The following is a 16,666-nucleotide window of genomic DNA, read 5'->3' as shown; positions in this document are numbered from 1 at the left end:
GCGCCCGACTAATGCCACCCCCCCCCCCACCGGACGAATTTGTACACGAGCTGGGATCGAGGCCTTAGGGGCAGCAATTGTCCATCAATGATACGCTAGAGGAAAAACATGAAACACCTTAGATCAATGTACGGGCGTTGTATAAATGTTTCTCCTCCAATTATGTTTGTGATTGTGCTTCTGGAGCCACGCCACGAAATGACAGAGGAACTGCATTGCTAATTTAAACACCCTTTGAAAATAACATCACCGACCCTACCTCTGAAGTCACTCCTCGTTAGTCACACGGAGGGCACATCCCTCTAAATGCGCTGCCAAGATTATTCACCACGCCAACCGTTGGGGTGATGCTTTGATGAAATGCGCCTTACAAATGTCAATTAACATTAAAACAAAAATTTTTTAATTCATCAGAATCAACTCAAAACAAATTCGGAGTTACGTTGTTTTGGTGCTGCCATTCGAAGACCAGGCTGAGGCCATCAACTCGCCAATCTTGACGGCGGCTTCATCACGAGCGATCGAAACCTGGAATCAAGTGCAGGAAATTCTCGGCAGTTGGCGGATAAACATCTCCGACCCTTAAACCAAACGGGTAACGACACAGGCATTTACTAAAATCACAGCCAGAGCTGAGTTTTTTTTCCAACTTAAAAAGTCTTTATTTCGAGAAGATTCACCGTCACTTTTTGCAAGGAAAACCTCAGTATCCATAGGTACCGCGGGCATATTGTATAACATTAATTTTGGACCGTGAAAAAAAAATGGCACAACGGTTTGCTCTTGTGAGTGACATCGTCACAGACTCTTTTGCTGTCCCTTTTAAGGGGCGAGGGGCATCTGGGAATAGCAACACCCTGACTCGGGTGAAGAGTGTGGCTCTTACTCCCCCACCCCTCTTGGCAACAGCCGTGTTAAAATTCGACTGGTAAACACAGCAATATCACAGACGTTTCGCTGCAACATGTATGCACGTTGAACTTCTTTCACACCGTACATAGCCAACCGTGCTAATTGGGAGAAAAATTTGCAGCAGTCCCGTCAATTGCAGATGTATCGAAACATTAAAAACCTCTCCGGTATTTCTCCCATATTGGTATATAATAATCTGTTAGCCAATGCATAAGAAGTGTTTGTTTCAAAAGTACTTTAATCTTACGCTACTCTTTTACGATAAGGCTACGTCACCAACGGCTCGAATCTCGCAGTGGATGTGATGACATGCACGCCGACGACAGACACAGCACCCAAAGGCCAAAGTGTAAAGTGAAGAAAAAAGGCAAACGATATGCCTGAAACCGAGCACCATATTTGTACGTCTTGTATATTTGAAAAAACCAAGGACCTTTATAAACTGGAGCCTTGCACCGCCACTACAGCAGGTAAGGTAGGGGTACTGATGCCTGCATTGGTAGAGACACATTGGGTCTGCAAGTAGGTACTTTTCATGATAGTTAATGGTCCAAAAAACAAAGGAATTGGGCAGACAACGTTCAAAGATAAACACGTGCCATTTTGAGAGCCGTGGCTCGCGCATGCCAGGCTGTTAAAACATTGTAGTAGTTGAGCTTTATTGAGCTTTCACCCCGTGTACCTAACAGACGGCACACCAACAGCCAACAAATCACATCACCCGATTGCACCGGCGCCCCGAGATGACCGACCACGCGGTGCCACAAAAAGGCAAACCGCAATTATTATGAACGTAAAAAGGCAATAAAAAAAAAAAGAGTCAGTTGTGAAAAATTGCTCGACGAAGCGACATCGTCTTCGCACCCGCCACGGGGCGGCGGAAAATTGAGAGTGGGATGACGCGGGTTTTCTCTGCCGTGATAAAACTGGCCGTTGTCCTCGGCATGACTTGACGGCGAGGAAAATTTGCCGCGGCGGGCGTGAACCGGTATGGACAGTCAACGCGGCTGCTCTGGAGTCAGAATGGTGACGCGCTCACAGTACAACAGGAGGGGGGGGGGGTGAACAATGGTCTCACAAACACGGTTTCAGTCAACGGCAACGGTCAGACTTCCGCCGAGTTCATTTTGTTGGCGCGTGTATATATTTGTTTTATTAGTATAATTACTATTTAATTGTAGGTATAATACAGAAAAGCTCTTTAATGTAGTCATTCAAAGATATGAGAGTATAAATTGTAAGACGTTCACAAATTACGCTGTTTGTAGAAACGACTGGTGGCTTTTTTTTAGGTAGGTCGTCAAACTGTGGCTCATGGCTGTGACGAGAATAAAAAAAGAAAAACACCAATCCCTTAAAAGCATCTAAAAATTTACGCCAAACATTTATATTTGTTAAATTACTGGCCAAGTGTGCCGCGGCTTCAAGACAAAAACAAAAGAGCTAAAAATGCCTCCAGAACACCTTCGGTGGCTGGTGACGGAGCCCTGCGGCAGCTGTAAATGCACCTTGAGCAGATATCCAAAAACACCCCCCCCCCTCCACCACCACCCAGGCCCGCCCCTACCCGCTGCCCCCATTTCAAGTCCAAACTTCAGTAACGTCTCCGGTTAAACAAAAAAATAGAATTTCTATCGTTTAAAAAAAGACGTCGATCGACAGCCATAGATACAAATATATTCTCTTATTTCTTCTTCTTAAACAACGGCCTTAAGAATGCCGAACCCACGCGCAGCTAAAGAGTGTTAAACCTACGTTCACTTTGGGCGAAATATTCCAATGCGCGCCGCTCATTTTCAAAGGTTTCTCCAGCAGACAGAACCCCAGCACACGGGGCCAGACCGGCGCCTACAATTCTCATCCTCGTCAAGCAACGTGAATTACCTCCAAAAACAAAAAGTGCTTCCTCCGATTGTAAATGCAAGGGTACACGCGCACACACACTCGCGCACACACACGCACACACGCTCACAAGCACTCACACACACACGCACACAGAGCAGCATTAATTTTACACCAGCGGTGCCCAATGTGATTCTACGACGCCTACACAGTTCGTCAACAAAAATTAATTAGAGAGCGTTGTTCTCCACGCTCGTCCAAGCAGCGATCGCGTCTGCAGGGGTCTCTCCGCGAGGGGATTCTCCGCGGAAGTTTCTCCGCGGAAGTTTCTCCGCGGAAGTTTCTCCGCGGAAGTTTCTCCGCGGAAGTTTCTCCGCCAGAATTTCTCCGCCGGGATTCTCTGTGGAGTTTCTCCACGGGATTTTTCCGCGGGGGGTTTCTCCGCGGGGTGTCCCCACGGCGTTACAGCAGCGAGTCATCAGAACAGCCCCCGCCCAGTGTGTAGCGGAACTCCTGCAGGTTGGACACGCCGTGGAAGTGCACGAAGGCCGCCGCCACCACCAGGACGTGGAATATTTGGTGCGAGTGAAACTGTGGGGGGCGGAATGGAATTAAAGAGGGAAAGTGGCGCACACGTTTAATAAATAACAGCAATCGTCGTCATCATCGTCATCACTGTTATCAATGTTATCTGATAATGATTATCATCTTAAACACAATTGTTTTTTATCAATGTTTGAAGCAATGACTTGTGATAATCTTCAGCACAACTGTTATTGATGACTAGTAATGCCTTGGCTGTTACGGAGTGCTTTTGACTCACAGTTGTATGTATGCTGAACTTCTTTCGCACCGTACATAGCCAACCATGCTAATCAGAGGTGCGGGTAGAATGGCACGGACAAAGCGATACTAGCGACAAGATCTTTGCAGCATTCATAGCTTTCAGTATGTTCAATAAAAATCAGCGTTGTGCATGTACACGTACAGCCCTTTGTCAATCCGCTACTGGAACACTGCCTCCCCACCACCGTGTCAATCTTGGGGCTTAGTTCACCATACTTCGCCACGCTGTTCAGCGAGAGCTGGTGAAGGAAGGGAAGGGGGGGGGGGTGGGGCACAGCCCGCAGTACGACGATTCGATTTCGCCGCACTGCCCGCTGCTGGCAGCATCACGGACTCCCAGCCGCGCACGCCATCACGACCGTCAAAGAGGTCGCTACCGAAGGGTCGGCGATGATAGCGGGCGGTGATAGTGCATCGTGCGCATGTGTGCGTGCGTGTGTGTGCGTACGGACCCATATGTCACACTTTCCCGGGAAGAACCGCTCGGGTATGCGCGCGGCGTAGAGTGCCGCGCCCGTGATGTACAGCACCGCCATGAGGAAGAGCCAGCCGATCTGGCCCACCGTGGCCGCCTTGATGAAGCCCTCGGCGATCATAAAGTGTATCGTCGGCACGATGCCGCTCAAGCCGAGGCCCAGGAACACACCTGGCGGGAGGAAGAGGAGGAAGACGAGGAAAACGGGTCAAGTTTGGGAGCGCGCACGCCGCTCACGTCTGGATGTGAGCGTGTAGCTGCAGCGGAAGATCCCAGCCCCGCTCTCTCGTGGCACAACATTCCCAGCGGACGTCCCCTTCCCATTCCTAACTCAGGACAGGAGCCGTCAAATCTTGCCAGTTGTCCACTATAAAACAGAGCCAGGCCAAGACGCGTCAGGTTGTGTTTCCACTGCCAAATCTGAGCCGAGATATCACACAACTGTAGTGAGCCCAAAGATGAGGGAGAGCCGGTACTTGAGGCAACACTTTTATTTAACTAATAACTCTATACAAGGTCCCTAACACAAAGGGGTATGGCCTCCGGGCTATCGTGCCTCCAAACACTGGGGCCCACTCTACACTCAGCCCTCCGGCTAGGGGCCCTAGAGGGGAGGCTATCCTGACCAGACCCAGCCAAGGTCCTCGGGTCCCGGCTACTGGCTCACTCAGTCCCGGCCTTTACAAGGACAGCGGGTCTGGGGGTCCCAGGGTTCTACTCTGTCTTCGGCTTGAGGACGAGTGCCGAACCCGTTCAAGGCTCCGGCTTTTATACACCCTCCAGGGTCTCTCTGCCCCTGGCCACGCCTCCCTTCCAGAATGTTCTCGGGGATCCTGGAATATTCCCCCAGCCCCCCTCCTGGGGTCTGGGGAACCCTAGCGGCCCACATACCACCCCATGCTGACGTATGTCTGCTACTGCAGGTAAAAAATTTCGATTTAAAGCTTTCGTGACTGCAGGGATTCATTTTCTTGGTTCTTTCGGTAAAGTCACGTAGAATGGAAATAATAAAATAATACAAATAAAACATCATAAAATAATTCTCACGACGTTATGGTCACAACGCAAGCAGCCATCCTCAGGTGAAGAACAGGTCTGTCGAGGAGACAGTCTGTCGAGTAGACAGACCTGCTCTCCACCTGAGGACGGCTGCTTGCGTTGTGGCCGAAACGTCGGGAGAATTATTTTATTATGTAAAATTTTTATTATTTTATTATTTCCATTCTACGTGACTTTACCGAAAGAACCAAGAAGATACTGCAGGTAAGTTACCACTGTTCATGGCGCTACACAACCATCGAGTTGAGACGTTTGTAGACTACGCGGTGCTGCTGTGCTTGAGTTGTACTGACTGACGTCACGAGCAATGAACGAGTCAGTAGTATCGCCCCTGGCCCTGCTTGACCCCTGACCCAGATTCAGATGTCTTCTGGTTAAGGCAATGTAACACGGTTGGGTTCTGGCTCAGCTCTGCAAATATCCCAGTGGAAAACCACCCCTCTAATGTGAGGGTGACGTGCCGGTTTGGCTCAAATGTACCAGTGGACAAGGGGCATCTGATGCAGCCAGGTCAGGGGTTGTCCCTTTAAAACGTCGACCACCTACCCGGTACTCGAGCAGAATGCGCGAGTGGCGGACTGTTGTGACCGTTGTTTGCTTAGCAGAGTAGCTTCAGTAAATATCCCATGTGTCTTGAAATTCAGCATCGACGTTTTAGCTCGCTGCACTGTTTGCAGTGATTATTCAGAACTGATGCTACTCTCTGTTGAGTTATCGATATACATCGAGGAAGTGAAATTGGAATGTTGCACAACCAGCTGCAGTAGAGCACGGCAGAACAATAGGGTGCACTAGAGAAACGCGTTTCCCGCACCTCCGACTAAGCACGGTTGGCTACATACAGTGCGAAATAAGTTCAACACGCATACATACGTTTCAGGATATCTTTGAATCGCAGCTCATCTTGATAATGATGTGCATTTCATTTCATGGTATGTGCACGCTTTCAATGTGAAATATCTGAAGTGTACACTTTTTAGAGGCCTTACAAAGTACCGCAAATTTTACACCCACACGCACGCAATCCTGTGTGCCAAAGGCTTTGGTTGTGCTGCTTGCAGCGCCCACGTGGATTGTTTCTAAAGCGTGCACCTGTTTTGGCATTATTCGTGTAAATAATGTATTTTTTTTTGCTCTAGTTAGTTTCCACATTCCCAACCCGCACCTGCTGTCACTTCTGAAGGTGTTGGGCTTGCAGTCAACCTTTCAATAGAGCTGCTTAACTCAACTTATCAGTTAAAATAAAGTCTGTTTTGCAGGATGTAGAAAATGTATTCGCAGGCTGGGCTGTTAAATGAATTATGCAACCAATAAGACAAACAGCGGCTCTTATCTTGTAGGTACACACCTATGCTATAGGCGTAGGTGAATTGGCCAGGTACTTGAAGCTACTTTGATGAGAAAAAAAGATCAGAAAAAATTCTTCACATGGGTGGCGGCCAGGCATTAAACGCTCTAATGATGTCACCGCATTAATGTATAAATACGCGTGGGGATGACATCGTAATGAATTACATCATAGTCCTACGTAGAGTGCATAGGATGATGCATCAAACACAACAAGAGGACAGTGTGTGGCCAAACAATGCCACGTTCAAGCCCGACTGCCCACACTTGCTACACCAGTGTTGTGCTCAACTCCAGTGTTGCGCTCAACTCCAGTCATCGTTCGTGACTGCCCACAGGGCAGCTCTCCGCGATTGCCAGCCATCAGGTGCATCGAGTCCGTGTGCGGCGAGTTAATTTGCAGATGGACATAAAAGTCTGGTAATCGCAAAATGACAGACTGTGGGGAATCGCGAGGACTGGAGTTCAGCAATTTGTGCCAATTACGACACTGAACTAGCTAAATATTCACATTCATCAACAATGCTGCCTTAAGAGGAAATGTATAGAACGGGCGACCTTGGGAGGAATTGGCGTTTTTTCATGGCACGCAAGAGCACAAAATAAGGGCCATTGCCCGAAACGTCGCCCGTTATACATTTGTCCCCTTTTAAGGCCACGGTGTTATTGACGAACTTGTTGGTGGAGTTTATTTGCAACGTGTCCTTGTACCATTGCCAACGCTGCATCGCGAAACCATTCGTTTCAGTTTATCACGCTGTAGGGCTTTCGCGACCGATATTATCCACAAGAGGTTTTACGTGGGTTAGATCGCGTAAATACATGTCGTTAAACCCACAGCGACCCGACACAGCCAAAACATCGTACTCGAATTGTAAAATGTTGTGGGTTTACCCTCCAACACAGCTGTGTGCTGAACTAATAACGAATTTACATGTTCTGTTTACGTGACAAACCTTACTAATTGGCTGTGTCGGGTGGTGCCGGGTTTAATTACCCATTTATATTTACTCAATCTTAACAAAAAACCCCCCCCTCTATTATGCACAATTCGTTTCATTTCACGCGGTCAGGTTGGCAATCCCCCCCCACCCCGGTGGTGGTGACACCCAGGGATTGCAGCTAGGTGGCGCTAGACCACTTTCCAATGCCGCTATTGGTGGCGTGGCTGGCGCAAGTGTGACGAGGGGCGGCAAATGGGACTGCACCGCAAGACAATATCGCCTGCCACGTGGCACCGCGATTGATGCCAAAAACCAACGGATGGGCTCGGCTAAAACTGAACATTTTATCCTAATTATAGACCAATTTTGTGCTATCGGGGTCGTGTCGTGCATTGGAGAAATAATAGAAAACAAATGTACAGCCCATTGTCAATACACTGCTGGATGAAGGCCTCCCCCTATGCCAAGTCAGCCATGGCGGTTATATGACCATACTTCACCAACGCCGAACATGGTCCTTTTTAACGCTGTTTTCTTTTCCACCCTTTCTAAGTTTCGGGCAACCCTTTGTATGCATGTACGTAGAAATTCTTTCACACCGTAGGTAGTCAACTAAGCTAACACGTTTGATGTCTTTGCCCAAATTTCTAGAGCGAGTTCCCAGTAGGAACACAAATTTCCACTTAAGTTTGTTCCTTTTGGATCATCTTTGCGACAGTTATCCTGCCCCCTCACCGGCCGTCACAGATGGACAAAGCTAACAAAGCACGAAAGCTCTCAACAGCAGTTGAGGAGCACCAACAAACTAACGGAGGGACGAGCACAAGATGGGGTTCAGTTCAGTAGTTCAGCACTTTTTTGGAATTTGGCAGTCCAGGGGTTCAGGAGTTTGGCAGTTCAGCGGTTCACGGGTTCGGGAGTTCGTAGGATCGGTGCGGAGGAAAACCGAGCCACGTACCGGCACGCACGGCCCGGTACTCGGGCGTGGCGAAGCGATCCCACTGCGACACGACGATGGCCGCGACACCCAGCACGCTCGTCGTCACCATGTAGATGATGCGCGGCTGGGGCGAGCAGTAGAACGAGTAGTAGAGCCACGGCACGAAGCTGCCCATGATGAGCAGCGCGATGCCCGAGTAGTCGAGCCTGCGCCACGCGGAGAGAGCAGAGAGAGCGGAGGGGGGAGTGTGTGAGCACTGCTAAGCTTCACGAACGGCGGGCGAATTCGCGCTCAGCTGCTGTGGTGAGTGCAACGGTCAAGCAAAAGCATACGACGCTGTTAATAATGATATTGATAATAATATCAAATCGCTGCGAGCGTTCGTGCGTCCGATTTGAAACCGCCGACGCTTACGTTGAAATGTGTTCGAACGTCGATTCAACGTTACTAGTCGGCCATGAACGTTGTTGCATTGACAGCAGGTGACATGTCAAAACTGTGAATGTAAAGCCGAAATTGAAGTGTGTCCAGGAAAAACACAACAACCCATGCATGCGCTTATAGAATAACTAATGCAGTTCACTTTTGATAGATTGTATTGTATGATCTCTGGAGAGATGGCCGCACGATAAACTGCATTAAAAAAGAAACGTCGATTTAATCTGCCTCCTCTCAACAAAAGACCGCAATCTTCTGTACAGTGGAAATTTATGGGTTATGAGTTTTCCTAGAGGACACTCATCAAATGATAGAACGTCAAATTGTAAACTGTTAATACTCCCAAAAATGTGAAAACTGTGCGCGTCATATTTCAAACTTTTGTAATATCGACTCAAAATGGTTGTTCACGTCGTTGCCAAACTACACATCAGCTTGAATTTCCACAGCGGTTTCAAGCCACGAGCTCCATGAAACATCATCTCAAACTTAGAACGTTACGCTTCACATCTTCGCTGAAGGAGGACCGCTGCCCCAACAGTAGGCGTGCATACAATGCCACCATGGATCGATTTATGATGCAGAAACTTGATTTACGACATCTTCCGACGTGACATTTGAACAGAGCTGGTCTGGTTTCTGACGTGACTTGGCGTGGAGATTTTGATATTCTGAAGCGTTTGTGTGAATGCTCACCCATTAAACCATGTGAAATATGGCTGATAAAAGGAAAAAAAACACATCGGGCAAGTTATGTTTCTACCGTTTCTACCGTCGATGGAGAAATAGGGTCCAATTTAAGATGATCAGACTTATGACGGGGTTTCCAGGAACGCATTGTGTCTAAAAGTGGGATTGTCTGTATGTTTGTGTCATAAGGCATGCTTGTTTAAAAATAAATACATTTACATTTGTACACCACTTTCCAACAGTCCCTTAACTTTTCATACGCTGGCTTTGTCTTTTATAAAGGCTGTCTTTGTTCCAAGGTCGCATTTGTTCATATGACCATCGTCATCATCATTATCGTCATCGTGTTTTATAATCTACTTTTTTTTTTAGAAGGCCCATAATAGGCTGACGGACCACAATGCTACTTGAATTCAGTGTTACGTATTATACATTACCCTTTGCTTCTTTATTATTTCATCACACACAAACCACCATGACAGCGTAAAATGTGTTGTTCGACAGTCACTTGAATGACCTGGAACATACCAGCGCACATGTCCAGTGGCTATATTGCTAATGGAATGAGCGACGCTCGGAGGTTAGTGTGTTTTGTGAACAACACACTCCTAATGTTGAAAGTGTTTACATTCTTGAGGAGCGTGTCTAAGGCTTCCAACAGGTATCCTCATGGTGGGCAAAATTGGAAGCACTATCCTTACATAAGATATGTAGCCATGTAATAGAAGAGCACTGTCCAGAAAATAAGGTTCGGATGCGTGCTGCCATTATTTAAATAGTTAGCACACTGGACTTCACACCCAGAGATCGCTGGTTCGATGTACCCATCGCGACAGCTCAAATAAATGGGCACATTTCTTAAAACCTCCCCGGCGTCTGTCCACTCGGCAGTACGAACGGGCACACGATGGTTAGTCGATCGGCAGGTCGTGTGTGGTGGGATAAAGTGTGGGTAACCCTCACCTCTTCCAAGACAGTCTGGCTAGTGTGGAAGAGTGAGATGAAAAATACCCATGAAAGGGGGAACGCCCTTCTGTCAGCAATGGAGCAAGCATGCAATTGCAGGGCTGCACCTTTAACCGTACCCAAGTGTAAACGTATGGGTAATTATAACAATAATCCAGGTGTAAAAAAAAACGGCCAGACCATCAAATCACGTACCTCGTTCGCCAGCATACTCATGGCCAAATTGGACTGTACACGCCGCAGTGAGACTTTGCGTTTTGCGCGAAAATATTTTGGTGGGGGCAAACCAAAGACGTGTTTGGTTTCATCAGAGAGCACCAGCAAGAGCGAACGGTGAGGTCAATTTCCATCAAGCGTCCTCTGTCCTCTGACACCATTCATTCATCAGGGGGACATCACTGTGGGAGCATTACCAAATTAAAAATCAACATCTGTCGGGCGACAACGTGCGTTCCCTTGAACCACGTGACCTCCAGTGAAAGGGTCAATTAATATTTTAACCCGGTGACATTCCACCCCCCCCCCCCACACTTTTTGTTATCATACCTCTGCCATGTAAATGTTGCAAGGCTTTTTGCTATACATGTGTGTGTGTGTGTGTATATATATTGCAGAGCGGTAGCATAGTGGTTAGCACATTGCGCTATGAACCCAGCGACCAGTTTAATGTCCGCTCCCCTAGGTCGACTCAGCCTCAAATGAGTACCTGGTGCGCTATGAGGGGGACAAAGGCAGCCGTGCCGGCCTTTATAGGTGCTCGCCAACAGCACTTGCCCCAACCAGTATGTTGAGGCTACATGGGAGATCTTTGTCTTTGTCATATATATATAAAAACATGAGCGTAAACATTATGGAGAGAAAATGACAGCTAAGAATTGTATTGGAGAACACGAGCTTTGTTTATCAGCTGGGGTATGCGAAGATGAATATTAACTGAACGCATTGTGTTTTAACGCTCCCATAAAAAGACAGCAGTTGTTCAATTACCTCACGCGGCAGGCAAAAAAATACCGCCACCAGCAAGCAAGTGATGAAGAAATGCACCATGGGGGCGGAGAAAGCCTGCTTCACCTTGGAACCAAAATTTCTCAACCACCCAACACCGTAGGCAGCCGAAAAAAAAAAAACATTTCGATTTAAAAGCTTTCGTGACTGCAGGGATTCATCTTCTTGGTTCTTTCGGTAAAGTCACGTAGAATGGAAGTAATAAAATAATACAAATTAAACATTATAAAATAATTCTCACAACGTTTCGGCCACAACGCAAGCAGCCGTCTTCAGGTGGAGAACAGATCTGTCGAGAAGGCAGAGTCTGAATTCAGACTCTGCCTTCTCGGCCACAACGCTACTTGCGTTGTGGCCGAAACGTCGTGAGAATTATTTAATTATGTTTTATTTTTATTATTTTATTATTTTCCTTCTACAGTCGAGGGCAGGTAGGCTTTTGTGAAGCCAGAAAAACAATGAGCGGGAGGTGCTACGTCCCGTGACCATGGGTCCGTCTGAGCCAATATGAACAAGCACACGGCACACAGCTAAATGGCGTGGGCTGTGACCTGCGCTCTGTAATGTTTTAACCTGCCAGAGGCGAGCGAAAGATTATTTCACATACCTGCCCTCCCACAAGCCGAGACCCGCCAGGCAAGTTAATGATCCACTGCTTTCATCGGTTAAAATCGACTCTGGCTGCGCTCACGACGACGCACGCATCGAATTGCGAGTGAGTGTAAGGAAATGTACTATTTTGGTTTTCGCGCAAAGTTAGTATACCGACAGGAATGGACGTGGTGGAATCTTCGAACCGATTTAGTAGAACGGAGACGGGGGAACGAATAAGACACCGAGCAGGGATGAGACAGAAGCCGGGCAGTACAGATGACACGGAAGGTTACGATAGATAGGACAACTGAGCCTATATGAACGATACACACTACAAATTAGAAACAGACCAGGCAAATGAAAAACTATCAACGAGGCAGATTATACAAATGAGGCAAAGAGCACGGTGGACGAGAGAAAGACAGCGCAAACAACGCGGTAGAAACGAGACCATCTCTTGATTTGGACCGTGACCCTGAAACGTGCTAGAGGGAAGGTCAGCTGAATCAAATCATGACCACACAATGACGATTCACCATCCCCCTCTTCCTCGGCAATACAATGAATGGTACACATATATACACACACGGCGAAGGGGGGTAAAGGTGAGAGCCAGGGCATAATGCTGCAGACAAAACACGCAGCTTTAAACAAATGCTCAACGCTTGTATAAACAGTGACTGTGTAGTGCCAACCCAGAGATTTTATTTCTGCTACAACTCCCCACCAACCCTTTAACAAGGTCGCGCTACAGGGTCGTAAAATTATAATAATTTACTTATTTATAGAGGAAGGTCACACAGAGTCGGAGGACTACTATTCAGGAGGGTCCTGCTGCTACATTGGGTTTTTATTTCCAAGATGTTTCAGCCAATTTATGATGAGTTGTATTCATTATACAAGTGGGAGGAAATCGAAGCACCTGCAGAAAATCGACGCACGCGGGGGGGGGGGGGGGGGGCGGGCGATGGTAACGATCTATCCCCATACAGACGGAACGAGATGTCGATTAGTCCACTTGCTGTAATGCCTTCTCCTGGGGTGCCAGGGTGTGGCACCTCCTCCACGCCCACGAAAAGAGTTCATGACATTACGTGCGGTGATCCACCAAGCCGCGCTGCCTCCGTCCGCAGTGCTGGACGACAGGCAGTCGCGTGCACCACCACCACTGCCCGGCTACGGCAGGCCGAGGGCGGTAGTTTAAATCCACAGAACAAGCAACCACTGTTGGCTATCCACTAAGTAGCACAGATTTTGTTGACTGCAGAGTGGTGATGGTATTGGGAGATGATGATGATGTTGAATTAAGCACCCCACACCCCTTTCCCGTCCCGAGATGTCTGCAAGTTGCAGGGTGGGTTCACCTCTGAATCTCGGAAGGCACAAGCAGTTCACGTAAACTTCATTGAGAGAAGCGTTTTTAAAGACATTGTACTCAACGCAGAGAACTGCAGCAACACGGCCATGATAGCTGGAGCTTTGGTACAAACATCTTCCAACCTGAAGGCGTACTGATAAAGTTATTTCATGTTAGTTTTTCTTCCGATTCAGTTCCGATGACATACATGTACAGAACGGAATCTGAAGAAAAACCCGATGTGTACGTACACCATCGTACACGTACGCCACCGGAATGGGAAAGGGTGAAATAGGGTCAATGCTAGAAGGGCTGAGTGGAGGCTACTGACTTGGAGAAGATCTTGGAGACGCTTTCCGAGTGGCAGTAGACCGTGTGGAAGAGCCAGGAGAAGCAGAGGCACAGGATGGCGCCCAGGAAGAACGTGCCAAAGACCACCTTCTCCTGGAGCGGTGCGATGAACGCGATGTTGGGCCTCAGCAGGTAGATGGTGCCCAGGATGAGGAACAGCAGGAAGCCTGCGATAATGACAAACAATAGCGAGGGGGGGGGGACGTGCACAGAAAATTATCAGCAACTCCTGAAGAATTGCCGATATTTTTTTGTTGTGATTTACAGATTTCATAACTAGCGGGGCAGCCTGCTACGTGGCCCAGCGGTGACGTCATTGCAGCCGTCTGTACAAGTTCTCAGTTCGAGCCCAGCGGCTGCCCTGGTTAACATGGCCAGAATAATTAACCATAAAATACACGCCGTCTGCATCGTGGTGAGCATTGTGAGATCTCCGACGCAATTCTACAAAGACTCGGCCAAGCGTGCCGGCGTCATGCTCCAAATTTACAAAATTTCACAAGTTACTCGCAAATTACTTAATTGGAAAATGGTGTGTAGCAACATTGCCCCGCCCCCTCCCACCGTACTGACAATTGCAGGCTGGTGTTGCTTTCACCTTGTGCCACACAGGGGTACATTGCCACTGGTATCCCCCCTTGCATAGGTTGCCACAGGGCGCCTCAATATTTATTGCACGGGAAAGTGTAGCACAAATATTAAGTGCTGAAGATACAAGGAGCATAATACTCGTTGGTTCGGGGATACAACTAGATTAAGCATCTGGTACCTAGTGTGCTCCATTCCCATGCCGTTTGAAATAGAATGTAGGGCCAGTTTCGGTTATTTGGCCATTTTTCATTTTAAGCATTCGCAGCGCCACCTCCGAGAGGATTTTTCACACCTAAGCACCACCTCCCAGCAGTAACTGTAATGGATTGCCGGAGCGTTACTAAATTATCAAACAACAATGATCCAACCAACTTTTACAACAACACAACTTGAGCCACCTTTTACGACAAACACGAGCGAATTGGACGCCCGAGCCCATCAGCAATATCACCACCGTCCTCTCTTGAGCCACCCCCAACATGTACGCTCAATCATCAGGAACACAAATATGTATCACTTGTTTGCCCACGCAATTGCGATTCATTACGCTTGCGGCGGGAGGTACAACTTTAGTAATTGCGGAAAGTTAGGCCCAGCTGGCCTTTACAAAGGTGGTAAAGGTGCAAAACTGCAGTGACTTCTTGCTCACGCCACTGCTGGCAGAAGGGCCTACATTAGAGGTTATTTGGCCTACTCTTCCACGCTTTGCACCACCGCACGCAACTTGTCGATCGTCTGTGTACCCCATTCATACTGCTGGGTGGACAGAGGAAAAGGGGGGGGGGGGCACGGGAATTTAAGAAACTTGTCCAAATTCTCAATTGCTGTGCAGTAAGATTGAATCGAACCGGTGACCTCTGGGTTGTAAGTTCAGCGTGCTAACGATTAGCTTCGGCAGCATGATTGTTTTCGTTAACACGCCATGAAACTTGAGCCGATGCCAGTTTTCAAATGTGTTTATCTCAACTATGACACAGTCACACGCTGTTCTGCCTAAAGCGGAGGGGTGGGCATTGGTAATTGTGCACAGAGATTTAGCAGCTGGGAGTTATCAAGCCGTTGTCCACTCTGGCCCAGTGGCATGTGTGTCGACCAGCTACCCAACTCACCCTAGAACCTTCAACTGCCTCAGAGGTCATGCACATTAAACTATCAGCTGACAGTGCCACGATGCCATCGTTTACATGTTTGCACATACGGAGTGTGCTTCGTAGTTATCTTATTGCCTCTGGCTGTAAGAGAAAAGCCATTTTTCTGTCTTGTGTAAAGCAATGTTTTGTTAAGCAAAGACTTAATAAAGTCTCTGCGTATGCAAACAAATCCTGAACATGTATATTGATTCTGCTATACAACCCGAATTATCTTTAAATTACAGTACAGTTAACAATTGATGTCCATGGTTAAATTAGCCAAAATGTGCCCATCTCGGAAGCTAGACCAATTGGGCCTGGATAATGAATGGTTTATAAATTCGCTTGTTGAACCAAGAAAGCCTCACCAAGTCTCAAGGCTTGTTTTCAGCAGGGTTCTGCCAAGTTCCCAGGAGGAGGGCGACTTTGCTTTGTGTAATCCCCATTGAGTAACTTTCTGGGTAATTTGTCAGCATTTGGAATGTCTTGGCAATATCAGCAACCAGCATAAACGAGTGACCACAATGCACAGGGTTCGGCAACAAGCGGCACCGGAGCCACACGCGATTCTTTACGGTCTGCTTCATGACGTTATTCACATGCATCGCGGCTCTTGAATTGTAGATTTGTTGACCGAATTCGCAAAAAATTGGCTCATCCTGTTATTCTGGTTGCCGACCCGTGACTGTTAATAAAACCGACAGTGTAGGCTGTTGCGTGGCTACATATTCAGCGGACAAGTGCATAAACAACCTACTTGCTGTACTGCATCACGCAGGCAGCTTGTATTGCAGGTGTCCGCCTACAACGTACATGTCAAGTCTCAAGGATTCCCCTTAACACTCACGGTTTTCACGATTTTGAGAGTGTCTTACAGTCGTGCAATGGATTTTCACGTTTTTTGCTGTTTACCTGAAAATAATACAATCAGTACCGTTCATTGCAGTATCTTACCGGCAGCTGCCGATGGGTCCGGTTTCATGTATGGGTCAGCTGGAAAAGTGTTGTCTTTACTCACAGTCCTTCTATGAGAAATAAGTGGGAACCAATACAACTATCCCAGGCCATTATTATTTAACGTACTATAGGGGGTGGTCATTTAATTTACTAAGGGGTGCCACGGTGGTGAGATGTTAACGAGCTCGCTTGGTATACGGGTCGTGGGTTCGATCCTGACCC

General features: G+C 47.6%; 1 protein-coding gene across 4 annotated transcripts in view; it reads right to left on the bottom strand.

Annotated features, from left to right (window-relative positions):
• Positions 1-620: 620 nt before the first annotated feature.
• LOC133351788 (adiponectin receptor protein 1-like) overlaps positions 621-16,666 on the bottom strand; it is a 39,938-nt gene continuing 23,892 nt past the window's right edge. For 3 of the 4 annotated variants that reach the window (XM_061567316.1, XM_061567315.1, XM_061567317.1), the window contains exons 5-9: positions 13,747-13,933; positions 8,384-8,571; positions 4,053-4,246; positions 3,743-3,839; positions 621-3,345 (exon numbers count right to left, since the gene is read on the bottom strand). In XM_061567316.1, coding sequence (XP_061423300.1) covers positions 3,233-3,345; positions 3,743-3,839; positions 4,053-4,246; positions 8,384-8,571; positions 13,747-13,933 — 779 coding nt within the window. In that variant the 3' untranslated portion in view covers positions 621-3,232. The remainder of the gene's footprint in view (positions 3,346-3,742; positions 3,840-4,052; positions 4,247-8,383; positions 8,572-13,746; positions 13,934-16,666) is intronic. The other variant, XM_061567318.1, reaches the window with a different exon arrangement.

The sequence above is a fragment of the Lethenteron reissneri genome, chromosome 38, assembly GCF_015708825.2.
Source record: "Lethenteron reissneri isolate LAM-NWPU_2019-01 chromosome 38, ASM1570882v1, whole genome shotgun sequence".
Classification (NCBI taxonomy): Eukaryota; Metazoa; Chordata; class Hyperoartia; order Petromyzontiformes; family Petromyzontidae; genus Lethenteron; species Lethenteron reissneri.
This window is presented reverse-complemented; position numbering and strand designations above follow the sequence as displayed.